This window comes from Pyxicephalus adspersus, chromosome 1 (genome assembly GCF_032062135.1).
Source record: "Pyxicephalus adspersus chromosome 1, UCB_Pads_2.0, whole genome shotgun sequence".
Lineage (NCBI taxonomy): Eukaryota > Metazoa > Chordata > Amphibia > Anura > Pyxicephalidae > Pyxicephalus > Pyxicephalus adspersus.
This window is the reverse complement of record NC_092858.1, coordinates 145219618-145245711: the sequence shown is the minus strand read 5'-3', so window position 1 is coordinate 145245711 and position 26094 is coordinate 145219618. Positions and strand designations below refer to the sequence as shown.

General features: G+C 36.1%; 1 protein-coding gene across 1 annotated transcript in view; it reads left to right on the top strand.

Moving 5' to 3' along the window:
* PITPNM3 (PITPNM family member 3) overlaps nucleotides 1-26094 on the top strand; it is a 293907-nt gene that overhangs the window by 101452 nt on the left and 166361 nt on the right. Inside the window, exon 2 of the mRNA XM_072417098.1 lies at nucleotides 25622-25717. Within this exon, the coding sequence (XP_072273199.1) occupies nucleotides 25622-25717 (96 nt within the window). The remainder of the gene's footprint in view (nucleotides 1-25621; nucleotides 25718-26094) is intronic.

Below are 26094 nucleotides of genomic sequence, written 5' to 3'. Positions count from 1 at the left end.
CGATTAACGGTCAGAGAGATGAACATCCATGTTGAACAAAAGAGTAAAAAAGATTTGACATTTCTGCACAAAACAGCGTGGCACTCATTTCTAGAGATCTCCTTCTCTCTTTTGTTTTGTGTCTTCATACAATGCACTTTGCTGATAAGGGAAAATATTGCATATTTTGCAAACATGTTTAACAACTATGCTGACTTTAGAGTTTGGAATCTAAATATCTTAAAACTTTCTCAGGTGATTACATGGATTACATGCAGTATTACCTGTAGCACTCTGATAGTCCGGGCGAGTGCTTGAGATTAATAAGGAATAAATGACTTTCCTGCATGTTACATACAATCTGTATGGATAAACCATTTTGTTACTAGATCAATAATGTCTTGATGCCCAGACCATATTCAGTAGCTTTTGTATGGATGTGTTAAGTTGACATTAGCTCTATCATCTAGGGTTTTACATTTTTATGAAAACATACCTGTATAAGGTAATAGTTTGGTACACCTAAGATAAAACCCTTCTGTGTGCGTGTATACTATTTTATTTTATACTGTAATTATATGTGAAAATTAGAGAATTAAGCAGAGGCAACCTTTTATTCTCAGGCTAAGGGTCTGTTGGGTAAATCCTTTTTGCATGACCTCCATTACTGAAAGTGCCAGATGACCAGTTGGCAGGTGACCAATTTGCTTTTTATGAGAAATGGGTTAATACACTAGCCAGGGAGATGGAAAAACATTATTTATTCCATTATGTAGTATCGACGCAGTCTTAGTTGGAGATAGCATTGTAAATTAGTAAGGGCTTTGCTGCAGTGCAACATACTTGCAAGAGAGGGGATGCCATAGACAACCTTATCAGTATGGCATTGTTTCTTTACTGACCAATCACAGACCAGACCAGATCTAGACCAAGCTGTAGTAATAAAGCAGAACTAAACCTTAATTGCTCACCTATCCCAGTTCCATCGCAGGGAGCTTCCATCTTCCTTCTTACAAAATTACAGTAGGTTGAAAAAAGACATGAGTCCATCAAGTTCAACCACTAGGGAAATAAACATATCCCAGATAAAACCCCCATAGACATAGGAAGAGGAAGGAAAAGCCAAAAAACACAATTTGCTCCAACAATTCCCTTCTGATACAGTGAGACCATTGGATGTTCTCTGGATCAACGGTCTCTGCTATCTTTAATTAACTTTAATACCCAGTTATATTCTGTGCTTCTAGAAAAGCATCCAGCTTTTCCTTAAAGCAATCTATAGTAGTTTATAAAACTACTTCCTAAGGGAGCAAATTCCACATGTTTACACACCTTACAGTGAAGAATCCCTTCCTTATCCGGAGATTTCAGCTAATCTCTCCTTATAGCTGAGCTCCCCCATTCTTTTAATGAGTTTAGTTGGCCTTCTCTGCACTCTCTCCAAATCCACAGTATCTTCACTTCCCGAAAATGATCTTGAGCCATCAAGATTGACTGTGCCAGGACAAGTTTATTCCTGGTACCAGCAAAAGAAGACAGGAGTGCCGGGTTTCGCTGGCATGCAATACTCAGTTGCACATACACAGCTCAGCAAAATTCAGGCAGCTGGGCAGGGAACAAGCGGGTAAATAAAGTAAATGCAGGATCATCGCCTATCCTTTTCTGCAATAAACACCTGCCTGAATCACACATGTTAAAGTTCTACCTTAACAATGCTGCATTCTGCTGGAAGGTCCCAGACCTGAAAGGCTCACAAAAGTGCTTGAAAAGACAGACAAACTGTTCCTAATATATTCTAATAGTGTTTTTTTCCATTGAATTCACCCTAAGCGCCTTCAAGATATCGCACCCTCATGGATTTGTATGCTTCCTGTGTGTCCTTTGGGTATTTTTATTTTCCACAGTGACACAAAACAGTACCTATAGGTTTGCTTTGAAACGTGTATTTAGCATGTACTTTTATGGATATGGCACTAAGGTAACAATATTTTTACTTTTATCTATTTCAAGGTTTCTTTTTTAGAAGTAAATGACACTGTACATTAGCGGTTTTACCACTTAACCTAACTTTCAGTTCTACATATATATCAGACAATTTCTCGGAATGAATATATTTTGCTATACTGTTTTACTAAGTACACACACAGCAATACTTCATGGTTTTCTCTTTATTCTGAAACTCTTTGATGGAAAAACTGATGGGATTTCCGGTAAAAATCCATATTTTGATACCAACTAGAGAAATATATTGCCTATGTTACTGTTTACCTTTCACTTACATTGTTCATGATTCACACATACAGTACCACTTGCTTTATATGAGGAAAAAATGCTTGAGAGTTCCCTTTATTTTTACTCTATCTTACATGTTAAGCTGCGTACACACTTCCAATTTTTGTCGTTGGAAAGGATCTTTCACGATCCTTTCCAACGACAAGGGAGTGCACGATGCATGAACGGTGCTGTACATACAGCACCGTTCATGCTCTATGGAGAGGGGAGGGGGAGAGCGACGGAGCGGCACCCTGCTGCGCGCTCTCCCCTTCCCTTTCATTAGGATCGGCTGTCGTCCATCGTCCGTGGATCCGGCAGGTCGGTCGTCCGGACGATGGACGACACCGACTGTACACACGGCAGATTTTCGCCCGATAATTGGCCGATGCCGATTATCGGGCGATAAAAATCTGACGTGTGTACGTAGCTTTAGCACTGAGAGGCTTATAAATGTTTCTTCTATCACCAATCAAGAAAGCCTAAAAAAGCATTCATTTATTTATGATTCATGATCTACTCCTGTAATTCCAATATTTCAACAACTCACATCCTTTGCATCACTGCTAAATAAAGAAGTAATTAGTGTTAACACTTGAAGGTCACTTTTATTTTAATGCTGCAGCCATGTATAAAAAGAAAAGATTTGCTCCTTTTGTGTTTTTTTTTAACAGTAGCTAATTTATTTTTGAGCAATTAAATATGTAGGATGATGGTGAATTAAATAGTAATACAAAGATACTTTGAGAAGAACTCCAACTAAGTCTTCCTATCTGGGAGAAGTGGATGGGGGGCAATTTACTAAATGTAAGTTAGTAGGGTTCAGTAGTCTCCTCCAATGCTAAGGAGTTACCTTTTATTTTGCTGCAAATATGCAGGAATGTGTATCTCTTATCTCAATAATTATCATTCTCCTTACCTTTGACATGGGGAAGGGGAGTACTCCAGCTTTAACGTCCACCATCCTAGAATGTATGTTGAACACACTGATGGTGCCCAAACTAAATCGATAAAAGGGCTGGACTTGATTGAGCCCTTGGTATTTTTCTGATGTCAGTATTTTATGTTTCTGTGTTCAGATTTTTTATCTTTTATACTGGCTTTAGGTAAATTCCAGCTTGGCCCCTCTGCAGTTTTCTAAATTTCTCAGTATGTATTCTTCAAATTATTAGCAGCAACAATGTGGGACTATTAAAATGCAATGCAGAAAAAAAGACACATTTTAACAAATTCTTGGACCAACCATTTTTTTTTTAATAAATAAAGTTGATTTAAATATCTAGCCAAGAAGTTAATAGATGTGAAAAGCTAGTACAAACAAGTGTTAAAAAAAGCATCAGTTGTCATAAAAATTTCTTTATAAATATATTTTCATCAACATTCAGCTAGGTGCACACCTGAACTCCAGGTATATTAAAAAATTTCCAAAATAAAGATAAGTATTCATTATACATCAATAAACATATCTTTAAATACAACTAGTTTCTGGGTTTGACTTTTGAATTCACATTGAATTTTAAATAGTCTCTTACAATACTTACAACAGAGCTCTGCAAGAGGGAGAAGCAGCACAAAGAGTAAGGTGGTTGTGCTTCAGTACCCAAGTGCTAACAAGGAACATACTGATAGGAGAAAAGAATAGAGGGACAGAGTATTGAACATCAGCACCTTTATGGGTGCCTCGGCTACACCCTTTATGTTCTGTAAAATTCTGCATGATATTTCTAAAATTAATTTTACGCAGTGGCAATAGGAAGGGATTAGTAATGACTTACTAAAAGCTGTTCACTCAAAAGATTCATCCCCTGGCAAGGAAAATTTCACTTGACTTAGCAAATGTTGTGAAAATTCACATTACAAAGAATTCTCATTTATGTGTATGAAAAAAAATATATATATTTGCTTGCACATAATGGATAGTTGAAGTCAGCAGAGCTTTGTCTTATTCACTTGCAAGGGGATAATTCTTTAAGCTATGTGAACTGCCTTTATTCCTTTATTAAATTTACCGCCATCATTTCATCACTATATATATATATATATATATATATATATATTGTTTCAATTGAGGTTAGGGCCTGTACTTATCAGCAAGAATGCCTGGATCACAAAACTAACTGTGCGAAATTACAAATGTTTTGGAATGTTAGGCAGTATGTTTGTGTGTGTAAATTCAATGGTGTATTTAGCTCTTTACCCTAAATTAACCTTTTATTTTGTCATGTTTTAACTAGAAATACATTTCTACAATACAGAACATGTTTTTCTGAAGCAGAATTTTATAGATTTTTGTGTTTCCAAGTGTGCAGTAAAATATTATTTATGCACTAGGGAGATTGAATCTTAAGAATGTGGATGACTACTGCAAATATTATTCATATTAAATGAAAGGTGAGACAATTTAGCAAAATCGTAACATGATCTTTGAGGTAACAATATCAGCTGTACATATACAGACCAGTAAGGACCCACAATTTAGGTAGGACCCTGCTGGGCTCTTTGAAAGTCTGTTAAAAATGGTTCAATATACTACAGCAACAGATACTACAGATATGCGATAGTAAACAGGATGATGATTTAAATGGAAGTTGTACATTTGTTTGAATGAAGAAAACACCAGAAATATAGTCAAGAATCCAGTTCCAGTTCAGGAGTAAAAATATTAGCCAATGCATTTTGGAGGCTTCATCCTCCTTTATAAGGGTTGTTAAGGTTCAGTTGCAAAGATGGATGGATGGATGAATGAATGGTTGGAAAAAATGCTTAAATTAGGGGCCCTCCTTGGACACGGTTCTATAAAAATATAAATCAACTTTTAATAAAATATCTGGCACTCTTTATACTGTACTCCGAATAATCCAGGAACTTCTTTAGATCCACTGAATCTAAGGCTGCGTACACACGTGCAAAAATTATCGTTGAAACGAACGACTAACGACCGTTTGTCTGATAATCCTTAACAAAAAAAGTGCACAATGATGTCGATGAATGAGGTTCTTGAATAACACTGTTAAAATCATTCCCATTATTTTCATGCATTTGGAAGGTCTGCTTGTCTGCCAGTGTTCATCACCAATAAATATTGGGTGGACGAAATAGTTTAATGAATAGTCTTTAGCTAGACTTTGTGATTTCACAGCTGTCCTTTGGAAAACCAAGTATTTTATTGCTTTGTACACAGTAGGCTTTGTAAAATCACTGTTAATATATTACATGGTAGGACTCCCTCCTTTTTTTGGTTTGAATCTCACCCATAGGTTACAAGACACATTTCCTTGTTCTTGCCTAGTTCTGCTTGTGTAAGTAAGCCCTAAACTGTATTCTTTCAAGTCTGAATGTAGCCTGCTAGCAGACAGCATTGAATGACTTACTGGTATTCCATTTTTTATTCCTAAATCAGACAGAGAAGGTTACAGCTGCAGCATGATCAATGCATTTTACATCTATTACTGGTATATAATTGTAATTTATGGATTATAAAGAGTTCCTGTGCCATCTTTAAGTTTAAAAGATATCAATTGATGCTTTATAGTTAAACTTTTACAATAATAAATGATCTGTAGCTGTTTAGTAAGTAACTCTAATGCTCCCTCTGTGAAAATGATTTAGCATTATGCTTTTAAGAGCCTTGTCACTGCTAAATCTTAATGGCCAGAAATAAACTTCCCACCATGTTCACTGGTTTTCTTCTGCAGCACAATAGTGTATAGCTCTTTCAAGAAGCAAATGACAATAGCTCAAGAATATCTTCACAGATCACTTAGCTGCAGATTGTGATTTAAGAAAATTAGAGACTTTACAACTTCCCAAGTTGTTGTTGTTGTTGCATAAGGGAACAACAGGATAGGACAAAACCATGACAATAACATACTGATACATTCGTGATAATTTGTATACTCTTAAAAAAACATATCATTGTATTGTTTACTTTATTGTAATTTTCTTTGGAATAGGTACGTAATTACAAAACTGTGAATTTTACATTCACCAAAACATTCCTTGGTGGGGAATCTTCCACATCCAAGGGTTTTTCAATGGTGGTGACTGATTCTCCAACAGAGGATGTTTTGGTGAATGTCAAATTCACTGCTTTATAAATATACCTTTAATAACTTTATAAATATATAGAGTAAAAAATTTATGAACCTAATTTTAGCAAAGTTATATTTTATGTAAGTGTAAGTGGATTGCCCATGGGTATAAAGTTACCTGCATCTCTCCTACTTAGACATTTGGGCCCTGTGTATGCAACACATTCTTGCTATGGTTTGAGTTCTTATGGTGGTTCTGGACTTGGTTTTGAGTATGAATTCATCCCTAGAAATGCATGAGTAGTGGACAGGTATGTATTCGAGTACCAGGCAGGAATAATAGGTAAAAGTGAAAATGAGATTAGTATAATATTATGCTCTTTGCTTTAATATTTTTTTTTTTGTACTGTCCGTTCACAGACTGGGGTAGGGTTAAGAACTGTATGTGATACTTAACTACAGCAAAAAAAACAAATTAGGTCCTTTTCATTGCTGTAAATGTCAGGACTGGGCAAGCAGCAAAACAAATGTTTTGTTAGGTGAATCAGCTCCTATATATCTTTTTTTAATCATAATATTTAGCTGTTTGCCCAAAGGTCAGCTTTCCATGCTGAATTTATATTATGGCAACTTAGTTACATGGCTAATTGGATTTCATGTCATTTACCAATGATGAGGGTTTTCTTACATTTGCTGTGATCCCTATGTGCCTTCTCCTCCACTTTAATCCCTAACTAAAGAGTTGATGCTGCTTGTAACACAACAACATTGGACATAAAATAAACTCCATTAGCTGGCAACAGTCCGTGCATTAAGCTCTACTTAGTGCTCTATGTTCTGTTAGGTGTTGGATACATTCTCACCAGTAGATTGTTTACTGGACCTTGAACAAATTATTGCCATGTATTAGGACTTAGCAAACTATTTTAATAAACCCAAAGCCTATATATAGCGTGCATCTTAGAAGAGAAATTCCTCTTCTTTCCATTATGCAAGGCAGCGGTTAACACTGGATATAGCTCACTTTACCTCGCTGATACCGCTGCCTCGTTTGCTTAGACGGGGGAGATATTATCTAATTTTTGTTAATATTTCACGCTTGTCGTAGACAAGAAATAGCTATCCAGTGTGAGAGAATGAAAACATTTCTGGATATTACACCTGTTGTCAAGGAAACAAGAAGTGATGAGGGTGTTTTGATGGGAGGCGAGCTGAACCTGTCACACTTGTGCTTTGTTTTGTTTTAATTGACTTCATTTTGTTCACGTCCCCTGTCCAGACTGTTTTCCATTGCTCAGTTTTGTTCTGATAGGTAAATGACGACTTGTTAGTAAAATGGTGCGAGACAAGGCTTCTTCTCTTAGGCTGGCTGGTTATAAACATAAACAGAAAATAATAATAAGTCTTTGTAAATTCAAAATGAAAGAAACTCAAGTTAGTCAATCTAGTAGTCGTTAGTTACATTCAAGTGGACTTGTTCTTGTAAAGTTGAAGACGTCAAGTTTATCAAACGTTCTATTACGATTGAACATTCCATTTTAATGGAAACTGTTGTCTGGACTGAAGGGTGAAAACCAATACAGCATGGTGCCAACAACCAAGTAATATTTCTAACAATTGTTTTTAATATCTATCAGCAATGCCCACTGATGCCATGGGTATTCCTTAACCATACTTGGTTAATTATGAACATCTACTGTCATCTTTCATGAATGGTCAAACCTACCAATGGTGGTTGGTAAACACCATAGAAAATGGGGATGAAAAAGTTTGTGTGACTGAATAAGACTTCTTGTGTGTCATCAGAAGTTTGTGGCTGATTTTAATACAAACTTATCTAAACAGATCACTAAACCCAAGAACCACCATATCACAATTTTTTGCAGTTTTTCAGTCCCTAGATGTGGTGGGTATATTTGTATTCTTTTTTTCAATCTAAAATCTATCTATTATTATTTTCAGAAATAATACATTGGGCTGATTTTTTAAAGCTCTCCCAGACTGGAGAATATAGACGAGTTGGTCTTGGTCATTAAAGAGCTACTGCAGAAGAGCTCAGTCCTTAAGATCACCCACAACCTCAGCTGTGTTTAGCAAAAGATTTCTTCTGCAAGTCATGCAAAACACCCCTCCAAGCCTCCCTCCTGCACGCAAGTGAGCAGAAAAGCCCCGTTTGTATTAAGGAGGCGTCCGTATGTCGGATTTCCCTAACTTTTTCTAAGTATGGATAAAAGATGCATAAAAGATTTTTAACTCTTAGTTTATGGGTTTGCACAGTCTCCATCATTTTGCTTTTCTTTCCTCAAAGTTGGCGAATTTAGGTCAATTTACTTCTCTTTTGGCTTCATTCACAAGACCTTACTGTTAATAACATCCTTCACCATCCCCAATCAATAAGCATGTTACTCATAATTGACTTTTGTAGCTTTGATTATCTTGTGGCATTGTTATTAAAAACTTTGGAACTGTAGATCATGATAATGAAATATCTTGAATGTAGAATTTATGTTTTGTCTTGTTATAAAAATTCTCATATTTTAAACAAAACTACTACTTATTTGAAATGACAAGTTTTGCACTTTTGAGTTGTTTAAAATCACCAAAGACATAGGTTAGAATATTGATCTATTACAATGCAAGTGTGGGTTTATTTGAATAATCCAGAACAAAGATAATTCTTTACATACATAATAACTGTAGTAACTAATTGAAATTCAGATTCCAGATGTTAAATAAATAAAAATAATTATTCTGATTGACTGTTATGGATTTTCAAGCTCTTTACATATATTTTATTACATTAACAATCAAAATGTTGCTGTTGTAGATAACAGTTGATAATATAGCATTTGTCAAGGAAAGGTTGTAAATACATTATATTCCATAAACTTAAATGTACTACTGGCTGTTGTTCTATGCTGCAGAGAGAAGAATGAATATGGAATAATTAGTGAAAGTGAAGTAATACTAACTGTTACAATAATTTTCATTTCTACCATTCAACATGGTCATCAATTTAGACTTGATGTAGTGTCCTATTCTAAAAATAACAATCCTTGTAATTCAAAGACATAAAATATTCACTGAGCATGATTATGAAACTTCAATCTTTTACAAAGTTGATAGAAACAAATTAGAATTGTGCATATTTAGAAAAGTCCACTAAATTGAATGGATTGCATTCAGTGCTGCTCATAAATCTGAAATAAAGACCAGGATATTACCAAGAGTTTATGTACAATACATTTTAGACATTAGTAAGCTTACTGGTTTTATTACACTGCCATAAAGTAGAACACATTATGGAAATAAAAAAAGATCCCAAAACCGAATGAGAACCGGGTAATTATGTTGGAATAGATAGGTAAGTTTAGTTAAATATTTGTGAAAAGGCAGGTGAAAACTTTTTTTGTACCTCCTTCACTCCTTGGCAAATCACTGTCCTTTCACAGAATACAAAGAGCTCTGTGTATGTCCAAGAAGAGAATGTGCATCAGCGAATGAAAGCTACCATTCTTATCATCAGCTGTGCATGGCGACTGAATTGAGACACACAGGACAGGGAGGAATCAAGGTACAGCTAAGAATAGAACTTTTTTCCCAACTGGTAAAAAAAGTTTATTCTTTGACGGTAATTATCCTATATCCTCTTCTGGAAAGAAGAACAGATATGATGTGTTCTTACTAGGCCCCCTTAAGTGGCTCTACTTGGTGCAGTGAGATAGGATTTGCCCATACAGCATAAGGAAAGTTTTTTTTAATTCTGAATTTGGGGTGGTGTATCCTCCCCACCCAGCATTATCACATAGAGGTAGGAAGAGCTATGGTGGACAATGTCAAAAATAATTCTGGGTTTCTGATCATTTGTATCTTAGCACCCCTCCTTGCTGTAGAAACTAATCTAGAATGCTGTTTGGTAGACTGAATTTTTTATTGAGATGGAAAACATGTCTATGTAAACTGAACAATTAGAATTCATTTGCTAAATTCTGTATCCATTTAACATTAAATGAGCACAAATAATGTGGTTGAACCAAAGTCTTACTATGCTTTTCATGTGAAGGCTCATACTGTTATTTATCAATCATTTCCTATCTAATAAACTAACAGAATGAACCCAGGGCAAATTAACACATTCTGCAAAACTGTTGCATCTGAAGTTTTATGAGCTCATATTCCCATCTGTTAATTGCTGTTAATCTGACTCTATACAGACCCTTGTGTACTGTACAAGCCCTCAGTGCTATGTATTTCACACATGGTGCTGTGCTGCTTGTTATAACGCTGTTTTAGTTCCATTGGGTAATTTACATCTTGGTGAATCAGGTGGCTTTGAGACAAACACTTGCTATTGTTTCGTTTATTTCTCTTCTTATTTATTGCTCATTCAGCTTGTCTAGTCCTGTTCTGCCACTCACACTGAACCATGTAATTCTGCATCTGGAAGGGGCTGTGAAGATTTCTCAGCTGACACTTTAATTCTCATTGTGTGGCGCTTACAGACTGCGGCAGCTGAGTCCTGGTGTCATCCGGTGTTTAAATAGTGATGGCTGGTCAGGTGGCTTCTTTACAGGCTAGACCTAAGCTCGCAAATCCTTTATTTAAAAAGATTCTAGCTGCTAGAAAAACAAAATGTTATGGCCCATTTTTGTATACCAAAAATACATTTTCAAAGAGGCTCATCTCTGCCTTTTGGAACATCCTGGAGATCACTTACTTTAGGATGTTGATTCATTGAAGATTGAAGACAGTTCATTCAGCAAAGTGAATGTTTACTGAGGTTAGTAAATAATACAGTATAAGGATGTGTTTGACTAATCAACAATCTGGACGGTATTTTAAGCAAAAACAGATTCACTTTATTTACTGTCATTCACTTTCCAAATGTATTATGCTTTTCTTCATTTACTCTCTAGGCACAGGGTGTCTTTGAACTTGAAACTACAGCATATATAGATCAGATACCTTCCTAAAACTGATCTCTGATTAGAATGGCCTCTTTTCCCCACCTAATCTTGTGACAGGTGTATCTTTTCTTCTTTTTTATCAGGTAAAAGTTACATGATATCAAAGTTGATGCATCTCTCTTTTTTTATACTCTGAAACCTGACACAAGGTGGCACACGGAACATATTACCTGCATTGGTTTCGAGGTCCTGCTAGAGCCTAAATATTGTTTTAAAAATGATAACTTGAGTTTGAATTGGTTTTGTGATGTGTTGATCACAACAACCAATTCCTAATTTGATTCCCTGTTTACTCCCGAAAATCGATAGAATTGAACTCCCCTCACCAGCTCAACTTTTTATTTAGGATTTGAATGCTAAAAGTCAAGATTGCGGCTTCTGAGGAATGCTTACTTCACAGTGGTGTATCTTTTGTTCAGTTTTTTCTGTTCTTTCTTGGGAGATATCAAAGTTTGTGTCTTTTTATTTTTTTTGTTAAAATATTTTTATGAAACCTGTTGGAATTGTAATTCCCACCCCAGCCTAACTTCTTCTTTAACATAACCAACTTACAAATAAAGCGTGGGTTGTGAATGTCTACTTTGATGGCTGGAATTAACAGGAGGTGAAAAACCAGGTTTTTAAAAATTAAAGGACCAATGTCTTAGAATCAAAGCTTGTGGCTGTGGCTTGGAGGCCAGGGGAGACGGCCCTGTAACTGTTCTTCCAATTCTTTTATGCAATCTAGTGAAACTGCATTTCCCTCTGCAGCTTCCCTTTTTTAAAACATTTCAATGCCAAAAAGTCTTGTTGTAAATACATACCTTTTTTGGACTGTAAATTATTTTTTTATATTTTGTAATGGCATTTTAATGTTCTCTCTGGTTTGTCTTTACCTTTAAGATACTAAGTTTATCAAAACTAGGCTATATAGTACTTAAAGTAGGGTAGTAAAAAAGCAGGTGGTCAAAAAATATGCTGCTGATTTGCAGTAATATGTTCCTTTTAAGTTAGTTATTTTTATGTAGACATTTTGTTCACTGCAAAACAATTTCAGACAATTCTCATATTCTTTCCCAATGTCAGTTGCCCTGGGGGATCATTACATTGGGATTCTTTAGGTCTTAATGCCTGGTTTTTATGCAATCGCACGCATAAATATAGCCTAGAGTGCCATTGCAATAGTATGAAGTTAATATTCTTTGCCAAGTAATTGCTTTCAAAAATCATGGGCTCCAAAAATCATGGATAATCTAGAATATCACTCTCAATTAAAGTACCTCTGACAATTTGCTAGATAATGTTCACTACCCACAGGCATCGGGTTTTGGTTATTACCTGAGGTTGTGCTGTATCAGTGCTGCAGGAATAAATGTCATCTTTTTCACAGCAGGATGCTCCCATTAAGCAGAACACATTTTTTTTCCTCTTGTAAATTGCGTCACAGTTTTATATCACTTGCTGATTATTTTTTTTGACTGATGCAAGTTGCACGTCTTTAGCAAAATGAAATCAGGACAGAAATATAAAACCCTTTCTCTTTCTTCACTTATTTTAAAATGTCAAACAAATCTTGTCAGGCATCTAACTAGCTGGTAAATAAAGAGAATAAAAAGAACAAAAAACAATTTGTTTGTGGGAGTTATGGGGAAAGTCTGACTTTCAATCTGATTGGATGTTAGGAGAATTCGGACAGTTGTGATTGGAAGATTGCAGAAGAGTGTCCTGGCTATAATCATTTTTAGTATACACATAGGTTTTATTACAATTGTAGTTAGAATTGCTGTATCTATCCCCCCTAGACTTTGCCTAGCCTTTTTAGAAAAAGTTTGTTTTGTGCTCCAACGGTAAAAGTGTGCTCCAACGGTAGAGGTGTTTATAAAGTAGCCCCACAGGTAACACTTGTTTTGAAAAGAATTGAACACATTCAAGCAGAACCTAACTTACCTCTACATTGCTTGCGCTTCCAGTCTTCTCCTAGGTTCAGGCCTTCAGCCATCCTGATTGTTCTAAATGTAAGCATGCAGGGATCTTACACCAAGCTGTTCATGTGCAGCTCAGTTTGAGTTTAATAGAAGATTACAAACAGGCAGGTAGGTTTGTTTTATTGTAGAAGGGAATGAGCTTGTCCCTTCTGCTTTAGCTGCCTGTTTTTAACCTTTAAATCTGCTTTAAAGTATATCTAAACCTAGATAGAAAAATGTTATGTAAAGCAGTTTTACAGGTCCCTCAATGTTGTGGCTTTATTATTTTTTTTCATCATTTTTAACAGCAGTTCTCACAACCACTGTGAGCAAGCCCTAACGATTTAATGGAATCAGACCAGCTTGGCTAGCTTTACCTTCGTGTGCACAGCAATAAACTTCGAGTATCCAATATTCTGCCACTGGTTTAGGCTTGCTATATCTAGTCACAATCAAATTCAGCTTTTTCTTCTTTTTCTTGCTATTTTAGGATTTAAGTAATGGAAGCTGTGTGACGGCTGATGTATGACGGTCAGCGGTCAGCCTAACGGTCTGGTAATGACTAAGAATTAAGGGGTGGAAGAGGAACTTTTACACTTGTTTTTGTGATGTGGTGGCTTTATTATTTCTTTTTTCATCATTTTTAACAGTGGAAAATACAGTATATACTCAAATATAAACCACATTTCAGACTAATAACATTTTCGGCAAGTGCTGGTAATCCTTCTAAAAATGCAGTGTGAACAGTTCCTATGAGCCATATCACACTGGCTCAGATCCAAAGTACTACTGCACAGAATAGCATTCATGCACCCCTGCACGTCTCATAAACTGGGGATTGAATTTATAAATGTTATTGTTTTAGCAAGTAACACAATCTATAAAAATATGTACAAAATCTTTATGCTTCTGTTTTAAAGGGAAGTTGTGTATTTTTAGTAAGCACTGATTTTGAATTATAGTAAGATCTATTCAAAGTTATTTTATATGTAGAGTTTTTGGCAAGCCTTCTAGTGGTTCTGGTACTTCAGGAAATGTAATTAGCATTCACTGCTTTATGCCATTTAAGATAAAATTGTCTACTCTTAAAGAATGTGTTGTTTTTAGTGAGGTATGACTTAACCTATTCATTTGCACTTATTGAGAGGAGCAGTGAATCATTTACTAATGGAAATGAGCAAGATTAATCACTATAGTAAAACATTGTTGGATATTCAATGGGTACAATGTGTACCTGGACTGCCATACCCATTCAACAGCCTATTCATCTGTGGAAGAAAATAAGTTTAGAATAACATATATCATTACCTGATGCATTCCAGCTTTGATGATTATATAAACGCATTTACCTGGATTTGTGGCTGTGATACATGATCAAGTGCACTACTAATAATGACGGGTGATGGTGGTGGGATTTCTTGATGAAAGGCTCTTGCATGGACCAGAAAGATTACATATTTTTTTGATATTGGAGTTGTGCAACAAGTTCCTGGGGGTGCTGGAGAAAAATTCACTTATGATATTCATCAATACACAATTGTGTTACAGTAAGCGTGTACAGTAAGAGTGATGATGAGGGTGCGGTTACCACCAGTTACAGATAACCAATGCATTTTCTGCCGGTGATGGTCAACAGCAGGCCCCTGTGCAGAAACCCCCAACCAAACTTACTGGCCCCAGTTGTCTAAAGAAGGTCCGGGTCCTGTGGGCAGTGGCACACTTTACATCTCTTTAGGTGTGCCCTTGATTACCATTTCTTTACTCAACTAAACAGCTTCTGCTGTTGCGAAGCTAATCAGAAACATCTCACTCACAGCCACCCATAGTAAAAAACTAGTGCTAATGAGCAGCCACCTGCTTTAAAACGTACAAAGCATTAGGAACTGACAGTGGTGGGGGTATTAAAGGGGCTTGAGAGGTGCCATCTGCCAGGAACCCCACAGAAACCACTGTTCCGACAACCACTGTGAGCAAGCCCTAACTATTTAATGGAATCAGACCAGCTTGGCTAGCTTTACCTCCCCGTGCACAGCAATAAACTTTGAGTATCCAATATTCTGCCACTGGTTTAAGCTTGCTATATCTATTCACAATCTTCAGCTTTGTCTTCCTATTTAGAGGCCAGTTCAGGAATAAAGTAATAGAAGTTGTGTGATGGCCAATATATGACGGTCAGCCTAATGGCGTGGTAATGCCTAGGAATTAAGGGGTGGGAGAGGAACTTTTAATTTACACTTATTTTTGTGCTTAAACCTCTGCACAGAAACCTAGCTGGTACTGGGTTCTTGACATCAAAAAACACTGTACCAAGGAAACCAAGCAATGTAAGACCAGATACTTTAAATTTAGGTTCATTTTGTTTTCAGTCAGAGAACACATTGATACAAACATCTTGTACATTTTGCTTCAAACATTCAAATTTTTCCTTTCTCTGGAAAAGTTAGTTGGATGAGATTCTGAAAGCCATGCTGTGCCAGATGTTCCCAAACAAATACACTCTTCACAGCTTGCCATCTTTCTTCCAGCCTGGCTAAGACTAGTACGAATGATATTGCACATAAACCATTGTAAAGGTAGTATGCAAAATTCACGTGGTGTCTGTTTCCCTGCAAACAGGAATATCAGGCTAACAGCTTTTTTTTTTTGTATCTGTGTATGACAACAAACAGAAGGAGGAAAGCCTACTGAATTAAAATAGATTTTTCACTGGAATTTAGATACTTCATTTGCTTTGATTTTTCACATTTTTATAAGCATTATTTCCGAGCCTTTACAATGTAATTCCACGTTTGTTAAGCAATAAAGCAATCCCCTCCGTGTTATCTATTTACATTGTAAGGATATTAACAAACGTTGTTTAAGATTTATACCTTTATACCTCCAGCATGTCTTTTGCAAAATGAATCTCTGAGTATCCGAGCACTTTCTGTGCTCTAATGAAGAAAGCGGCATTGTCTGCATCCCTTTTAAAAACAAATAACTCTTAGGTTTATCACAAAAAATTACATTTCTATGCAGGGGATGCCTAAAATTTGACTTGAATCTTAGTATTGACGTCTGAGATAAATCAGTGAGCCAATTACACAAACAGAAAATTACATGACTGAGGGCTTTACGTATACAACATCTTTGAACTTTTGCAGCTTCTTTGCTTTACTATGTTTTGCAGTATTATAACACTGAGAAGGATATGTGATTCATTTCTTACTGCCTTGTGGAAGCATTTTTGCAGATCTACAAGATTAAGTATTACATGTCTTATGTTTGACTGATGAACTGTCTATTAAAACCAAATAAGGTTTTCTTTCCTCTGAAAACAGAATAAACCACGAATACGTGCTGGATTTATTGCAAACCACCTGTCAGCTCGTGCCATTGCTCCTATATATTTCAATAATAAGCAGCATAGGGAAGAGGTAGATTGGCAGCTGGCAGGCAGTGCAACTATCGGTAACCGTCCATATGAACTAGCTCTTAATCTAGGAAATTTTAAAGTAATGGATTCATTTTACAAAAAATATTTCCACTTTGCCCATTAACGCTCATGATTTCCATTTTCAGAAATTTATGTTAATTGACAATTTGCAACTTCTCTCATTCCAGCTTATGTTTGTGTTTGCTGTCATAATAGTTTATAAATAAATGTATTCAGCCTTTCATAAAGAACAAAATGGTCCCTAACACTAATGTTAGGTTCGCACTTGTGGACATGTTGAGGTGCGTTTACTGCTTCCTCACTCCAGGAACCGCTGTCTTTTGGGGGACTCTACATGGTATCATGTCCCTGCAGGAGCCCCAAGGAGTGAATAGGGGCAGCAGCGAACGGTAAGGAACAGATTGTCCTCAAATTGCTGGGGCAGAGAAGGGTCAGCGGGACCTGTGAGAACATGTTCTAAATTTAAAAAAGTATGTAGTTTTTCAGTAAAAATGTACTTCCCTGACTATGTTATATCAATTTTAAAAATCACATTTCTTTTATTTTAAACATAATCTCACTTGTTCCCCCTGATCTCCCCCCTCAGACACAGACATAGAGTCGAGCGTTACACTACATAGTTTATGCTCTGTACAATATAGAATTTAAACAAAAAGCAACCCGGAACCAGGGATTGTTTGCTTGTCACTTTTTTCACTACTTTTGTCATTAGAACTGCCAGCTGGTGACACTGTGTTCTGTGTTTACGTCCATATATTTAAATGTAAGTTTTTGTGCTTTAAGTTTAGTTTTATTCAACACAGACTTCTGAGGCTTGACACTGTTTGTATAAACTTATTGATTTGTTCAATAGAAAAAAATGTCTTCCCATCAAAATTAAGTGGCAGAAAAGAAGAACACTGTTCAGTAATCACACACCTCTAGATCCATGGTGTTAATATAAACATCATATTATCTAATGATAATTATACCAAACTCCTTTTGGACAGAGTATCCTATTCAAACCTGGTTTAAAATTCATACATAAAATAGTACAGTTATCCTCTTTTTAAGTGGCAAATTTCTTCACTTTCAAGTTTAGATTTTCTATATTACTGCTCTGATGGTCCCATCACATTAATTTTTACATCAAAGACAAACAGAACAGTAGACTTGATTCCTTAAAAAAATACATTCCTCTTTGAAATTTGAAGATTTGATGAAGGATATCAGTGTAGTAGCTGATGGTATTTAATTAAGCTCAGCAATTTCCAGACATTTTTGATCCAAGCAAATACCTACAATGTCCTTTTCATGTACTATACTTTGTTGGAGTAGGTAAAAGTGATCTATAATATATTCCCTACTTCCATATCACTGAAAAACACTGTCTATGAGGCAATATAATTTAATCCTAATGCAAAAAAATTAAAGGTAAAGTTTATGTATAATTAAAAGTTATTTTGAGTAAAAATTTGGTACAAAAAAAATAGAAGAAAACTAAACTTGTCCTTTCAACTATTTCAATCTGCAATTGTCTTTAAAAGAATACCTGTTTTTGCTAACAATGGGATGAAGAAGTGAACCAGGATATGTTTTCTTATGTTTAAGGATTCTTTAAGAGATGAATTCACAAAGCTAAAGGGAAATTTTTAACATTACAGAATTTCTGCACCTAACATTCATTAGCCAGTAGAGATGTTGCTTACATTAGAAACACGGCTCCCACCAGTTACTAACTCAATACTGGCAGCGTTTTCTAGAATAGGCTTGCAAAAATTGAGTTTGCAAATGTTATAAAACAATTACCTAACCAGTAGCAAACCAAAATGGGAGTTGTGCCCATTGCTAACCATTTGAACAGGGTTGTCCAACTCCCATCCTCAATGGACAAAAAGTTTTATATAAAGAGACGTATTCTGACTCTTTTTAAGCTAAAGATTACTAAATGTACTGTTATCTGTTGGAGAAATACTAAAAATGTTATGAATCCCAACCTTTGGGAAAATTAGGAGCAATTTTTTCTATTATTACACAGTATTCATTTATCGCCAGCATATTATGCAGCGCGTTACAAATTCCAAATTCATGTCACTAGCTGTCCCTCAAAGGCACTCACAATCTAATATCCCTACCATAGTCATATGTCTTTAATAAAGTCTAAGGCCATTTTTTGGGGGAAGCCAAATAATCTTACTGCATGTTTTTGGAATGTGGGAGGAAACCAGATTACCCGGAGGAAACCCAAGCAAACACAGGGAGAACCTGCAAACCCCATGCAGACAGAGCCCTGGCTGAGATTCAAACCTGGGACCTATTGCTGCAAAGCCACCATGCTTATCATCAACCCAAATCATTTTAGAATCTTAGGTTTAAATAACTAAAGATATACTATATATAGATATACTATTTACTTGGTAAAGTGAAAATTTGCTTTGGAATATGTATGTTCACCAATCGTATTAAATAATGTAAAGCTGTTTTATACATAAAATAAAATAGCAGGGTGTTTGTGCATGGTTGGGTGATTGAAGTAAGAATAGCTTTACATTATTCATTAAACTAATTAAACTATGTTCATTATTTTAGTGTATCAACCCCAATATTTTGAGACCTGCAGCACAATGAATAGTCAAGGACAAATACAGTATATGAGCTACAGAGAACGTTTTTAGAGAAATGTTATTTTGACATATTTCAGTCAAAGAAAAGCTAATTTATTCTTGAAAAGAAATATTTCAGGACTTAAATCAACATGACAGTGAAGCATCTGCTAGGGCTGGGGTCACAGACATAAAGAAGATATTATTTTTACATTATTATTTTTACTTTAAAAAACGGATATGCAAAGACAATAATTTTCTGAGATATTTTTTAATATGTCTTTGTATCTCAGGAAGCATCATTGATGTCAGGAATCGGAGAAATAGAAAAGAGGTTTTTTTATTGAGGGGAAGTGTTTATTTTGTTTTTTGCACCTCAATTATTTCATGACAATTTGTTGAATGTTTTTAGGGTAAGCAGAGTTTGTTTTTATGCTGCTTTAGTTTCCTTGTGACCAAACTTTATGTATGTATGCTGGCTCATCATTTACTAGCAATAAGAATACCCTGATATAAACATGAAAGATGGATTCATCAATTTGTCCCCCCTTCATTGTGGAGTCAGCCAAGAAAAATACAGATTGTACAATGTAGCTTTAAAATGGCTACAGCAGTAGTAACAAAATTAAAAAGTGTTGTCTTTCTATTAATAAACTTTGGGCTCATTGACATTATTGCATGATTACACATGTGTCAACAAGGACATTACTGCAAACCTGGCATTGCATATTGCATACAATAGTGTGCCGCTGAATAGTGCCCCAACACACCTTCCCAGTGCATCTGAGTTGCAGCACAGTGCAGTACTTGACAAAACACTGACACATATTGCAGTGTGCTGCTGAAAACACAGTATGCATGATTTATGACTCATTGAGGTTTGTGGGGTAGCCCATTCATATAATAGGTTGTCCTGATGCTAATAATGCTACACAGTATTTATATAGCTTCAATATATTATGGAGCATTTTGAAGTCCATAGTCATGTCACTAACTGTCCCTCAAAGGAGCTCACAATCTAATGTCCCTACCATAGTCATATGTCTTTATTACAGTCTAGGGTCAATTTTGGGGGAAGCCAATTAACCTAACTGCAAGTTTTTCAGAAAGTGGTAGGAAACCGGAGTACATGGAGACACACAACCAAAGGGTAGAACCCGCAAACTCCATGAAGATAGTGTCCTGGCTGAGCTTCATACCTGGGACCTAGCACTGTAAAGGCAACATTTTATTTTTATTTTTTTAAGCCTACTAATCGAATCTAAAATTTATCTGTCTACTGTAATCTCTCATTTTAAATTTTCCTTACCCATTTGTTAGTCATTTTCTTTGCTATTGCACATCTAACATTTTATGTATTGGTTGCCATTGTTGGCCTGTCAACAGGAAACCCATGTTGACAGACAACATGGCCTCTGGCATCACCCAAACCTGATTGTCTTGTCATTTTAGATGAGCAGTATCTTGGCATGTTATACAGTTAGTGGTTCAGTACTGGGTCACTATTTGTTTTCTGAAGACCATGTAGGAAATGACCACTGACAGCCATCTGTTAGTCACTGACAGCTTTCCTACTTATTCTCATTAGGAAATAAGTAATTGCTGTGATTGCATTGCATTTGGCATTGCATACCAGCAGATAAATATCCTTTTAATTCTTTGTTTTCATTTTTACCATGACTTTTTAGCAGCTGTGTGTTTATATAGCTTAGAGCTGTGCGGCAGTGCTTGGCTCAGTATCCCAGAATTAATCCAAATACCTCCACATGGCGGTCATTAAAAGAGGATTATAGAGAATAAACACTTGATCTCCAATCAGAAGATTGTGGGAAGATATTGCAGCCCTACTATTGTAAATATACAACTGCTATGCTTGCAGACTGTCAAGGATTTGTCATCTTTTTTCTTCAGCATTTTTAAATACCTGTATGTATTTTTATTGGGCCAGTAACCTTGGGCAGAAATTTAAGGATTGATGTGTAAACTTAATGCACAGTTTGTGCAGAATGTTTAGTGGAAAATCGCAGCTAGGGTTTAGGCATTGATCTTTCTTGCTTTGCAATCTGTAACATCTGTGAATTTGTGAGTGGCATTCTGTGACCTGCGGTGAGGTTGTGGTGCAGTTACCACTTCCTCACAAGCATGAACGTCTTCCTTGAGTGGGACACTTCATGTAGTATTTCACCTGAAGCTGTCCATTTACAAATAATGTTAGTGTTTTCATCCATTGTAATATGTTTTGGTTCCTTAAAAACCAGTGCAGTGGTCTAGGCCGCTTAGGGGGTGGCCAGCTGCCAGGAGCTGCACAAAAACATCTGGTAACGTGACCAGGCTGAACTGAGCCTTATGTTTTGTTTTGTTTTTAATATGTTGTATACATTGCATCAAAATAAGCCCCAATCCCTAAGGCACATTAGAAACATGGGTTGAAGGCCATTTTTTAACATTAGAAAAGGTGGGAAAATCATTATATGAATTAAATGTTACAGGGACTGGAGATCTACAGGTCGTATGTTTTCTGGAAACTTTTTATTTACATTTTGCTTTTTTGTTCTCTTTATTTTAACATTGTGAAAGATGCTCCCAGAAATATTACCAGACCAGTGCACCAAAGATATGACAATACAGCCTTTAACCTTTCCACTTTGTATCTCAATGACCAATTAGGAGTCATTTCCTCTTCATTTGCAAAAGAAGGTTTGGACAAGATCATAGCAACATTCCAATCTACTGTTTACCCTGTAATGGACTGCTGATGTTTTCCACCTTCTTATAAGGTTGAAAAAAAGGTAGAGTAATAATATATGTAAAAAGTAATCCCTGTCCTTTATTAAAAAAAAGGCAATGATCAAGCCTTCAGGAGCACATCTGGCAAAGTTCCAGAACACTAGATATTTAGCAGTTGGCTTAGAGGGAATGCATATGTCACAAGGCAAGTAATACATAGCTCTGAGTTAGCAGGCTATAATGGCTTTTCTCTACCTACAGATCTGGGACACAGCGGCACAACCTGTACATTATAAATATACAGTATATAGTCATTATTCTATATCTACAATAAAAAAAGAACACGGTCAAGATGGTTTGCACTAGTTCACTTTTCTGCAATTCGCTTTGGAGAAATAGACAGTGTTTTAGATACAAAAATGAATTGTGTATATTTATTGAAATGTTCTGGTTTGTCGAAGACCAAGGTGCACACATTTTGAAGTATCTCTATCCCTATAAAATCTTCTATATTGCTGTGTATATGGGGAGTCAGAATCCAATTTAGTATGAAACTTTTTTAAACTACAAATATTCTATAAAATTTGAACTAAAGAACTTTTGAAGCAGGCAAACTGTAGACTATAGGTCAGTTTTTCTCAAGCAGATTTTGTGGAACCCCCCGGTGCATTTAGAGATTGCTAGGGGTTCCTTGAGCAATGAGCGACTTGTCATTCTCAAGTCAGGTTAGGTTACACCAATGATCTTTTTGGCTATCTGTAGGGTGACACTGACCAGTAATGTAAGTGACATTCATTCTACTGACCACCAAAATTTTATGCCGTGGGCTGTGCATACCAGTTTAAACAATTATACCAGGGAATCTCTGAATACCTTAGTGTTTTTTTAAAGGTCTGTGTTAAAAAGGTTGAGAAAAGCTCCTATAGACATTCAAATATTAAATCAATTTTTATTTTTTCAGTTAAAATTTATCCACCTTAGAATCAAATTCAAGCTCCTGTGCTTTGCCTTCAAATCCCCCCACAGTTCTTGTCCCACTTACATTTCTGACCTGGTAAAAAATTACTCCCCCAGCCGCTCTCTCCGTTCCTCCAATGACCTACTAATGACTTCCTCACTCATAACCTCATCACACGCACGGCTCCAAGACTTTTGTAGAGCTTCCCCAACTCTCTGGAATGGTCTTTCTCGTCCTTTTCGGCTTGCTCCTACTTTCTGCTCATTTGAAAAAAAATACTCAAAACCCATTTTTTCAAAACATGCCTACCCATCTTCTGTCTTTTGAAACTGTCACTGCTTCCCACCACTACATATCTCCCCTCCTATTGTGTGTTACTTCCCTCACTAGATTGTAAGCTCCTCAGGGCAGGGTCCTCTCTTCCTGTATCACTGTCTGTATTTGTCTAGTTGTCTTGCAACCCCTATTTGATGTACAGCGCTGTGTACTATGTTGGCGCTTTATAAACCCTGTTTATTAATATTATTATATCAGTTTATTCCCAATTTCCAGCTGGGAAAATTGTTGTGCTGAATATAATGTAGTATAATGTAATTATGTAGTATTGTGTAATTATTTCTAAGATCATTTCTGTGATAGTTTACCAGATTTTGTTTTAGCATTTTCACAGTGTTTTAAAAATAAATGTGTATTTTCTATTTGATGATATTTTGCATCCAATTTTGCACATTTGTAAACAGAACAGTGTGATTATTTGCAATCTATATGGGGTTTCCTTATTCTCTTTTATAGACATAATTTACACTTTTCAAGGCAGATTTATTCCTGAAATGAGAAAAAAACAGTCAGTGCCAAAATATTGCTTTCTGCTGTCAGGATTCATTTAGCTTTTTTTCCTGTATCACAGATGGGTTTTGCATTGCTGGCAGCTGAAGTCAGGTCTCTGTGTTTTATAGTACGGGATTTTAACTGGATCAGCACTTCTCATCCATAAGTCCCGAGGACACACAGTATACTATGGCTTTTAAAGGCAAAAGATCAAGTATTTAAGTTTAGGGAAGTTCATGACATTAGCTCTGTGGGGGTTACAGTGAAAGCAATCCTTTTCACCCCCAGAAGATAAATCAACCTCAGGGATTTCTAATGTGTTCTTGAATTTTGCTGTGACACATACATTACTTTAAAAATGACATCAGACTTTTCCCATTTCTATTTCCTCTTGGGAACATATATATTTACACACATATATTTCTGATCTGTATGTAGGGGTTTGCGATATTTCAATCATACACACATATTCCCAACACTCCTTGATTCCCTGGAATTCGAACAGAACTTTTTTTTTCCTCCTACTTACTCAACTTATTTAATTATGTCTCAAGCTATGACCAATATTTAATGCAATGTATCAATGCCTTGGTAATTTACTTGTCATTGTGTTCTTTTTTATTAAGTTATTAGTTATGCAGGTATGAGGTGTTCTATGTGCTGGTTTTCATGTGAAATACAAGTTAGAGGTAACCTATGCAGAAAACATGACATTAAACATTTTGAATGCATTCTTTTCCCATTGTAAAGATAACTTGTAAGAGAAATGTCTTTGTCATACTACTACTTACTACGTAAGCACTTCTCTCATTCACCCAGAATGTAATAGAGATAACACAAGAAAATTGCTTCCTGAATGAATACAATTTTGTGTGTCATTTGTCATATCAGGTTAAAGTAATTTGTAAGTAAATGAAGTCCATTGTGTAATATACTTTTCATTGCATATCAGTCATGACACATGAAGTGAATGGGCCAAAATGATCCTAAAACTGTTCCCAAAGTTTAAATATTACTAAGAAGCAATGTAGCAAGTCGGATCTTGTCATTTTTCAAGGTTTCATACTCAAGCTTTACTTGATTCATTAAAGTGCACAAAAGGCTCATGTGTGACAGCCTAAACCAGTGCCAAATCCAGTCACTATGTGAATCACAGGCCTCATGGAATAAACTAAAAACTTCTTTTATCTTTCCTAACTAAGCTGAATATCCTTTATTTTGTGGCTCCTAGACACCGCAGCTCACAGTGGGAAGACTTCAGAAACAGAGTCAGTGCTAACAATCTAGAAATCAATCGGCAAAACTCGGCATAGACAGGTACTGATTGAGAAGCTATGGGCTTATCAATGAGCATTGACAATGGTTACTTAAAGAAAATTAGCCAATGTCTTACCAATCTCTGTTGTACAACAAAAAAAAAAATATGAATCCCTCAGGAAATCAAATGTGTGTTAGGTCATTCTTAACATGCACTTTAACACTTTATGAACTAGGAGGTTCTGGCAATTTCCCTGTGACCTGCTGTGAGCCCTATGATTACAAGCGTGCCTCGTTGACAAGAATTAACTAATTGTCAGGCAGCATTTAGTAAATCCGCCTCCTCACAGACATTTTCTTTAAACATTACTGGTATTTAGAGCAAAGATAGACTTTTTTTTTTATTACAATGCTCACTAACTAGTGTATTCCCACCTTCAGCGTTTGGAGAGTAAGTTTAGGAGCACTGTCCTTACTCAGATGCAACTCAATCATCCTTCACTGTACCTCTGCTTGTTAGGTAGGGTGTACGGAACACATTTTCAGATATTTATTGGTGAATCTCTTGTATGTGCATTGAAAGTTATTCTTGATTACTGAAACTTTAGGAAACATAATAAAGTATTTCTTTACTCTTTCTAGGGGGGACACGGCGATTTAGTGGGGCACAGTGGCACCTACAGAAAATTGTGAATGACTCGGTGGACAGCTCAGATGACGAATTCTTTGATGCCAGAGGTATGTGAAGCTAAATATTTGCATGTTTGGTGAACTCTACTTTTTATGACTAAGATTTAAAGCAGGACCAAAGTCAAAATTGTAAATACTAGAAGCAGTCACATCTCTGTAAGAGGGACAGCTGATGACCCTTCTTTGTATAAACTCACATTCCTAATTTAAATAAACTCACCTGTCCTCTCTCTGTTGTTCATGCCTCCGTCTTCACCTGGTCTTCTGGGTTTCCAAACGTTTGGCCATCTTGATTGGCCTGGCCAAAATAATGTAACTCAACAAATTAAGTTCTTCCCTGCATCCAAAGGTATGTCTGGATACCTGCCATTGTACACTGAGCCCTGCACTTGTGATGAGATTCTGAAAAAAAAATGGCTCCTTAC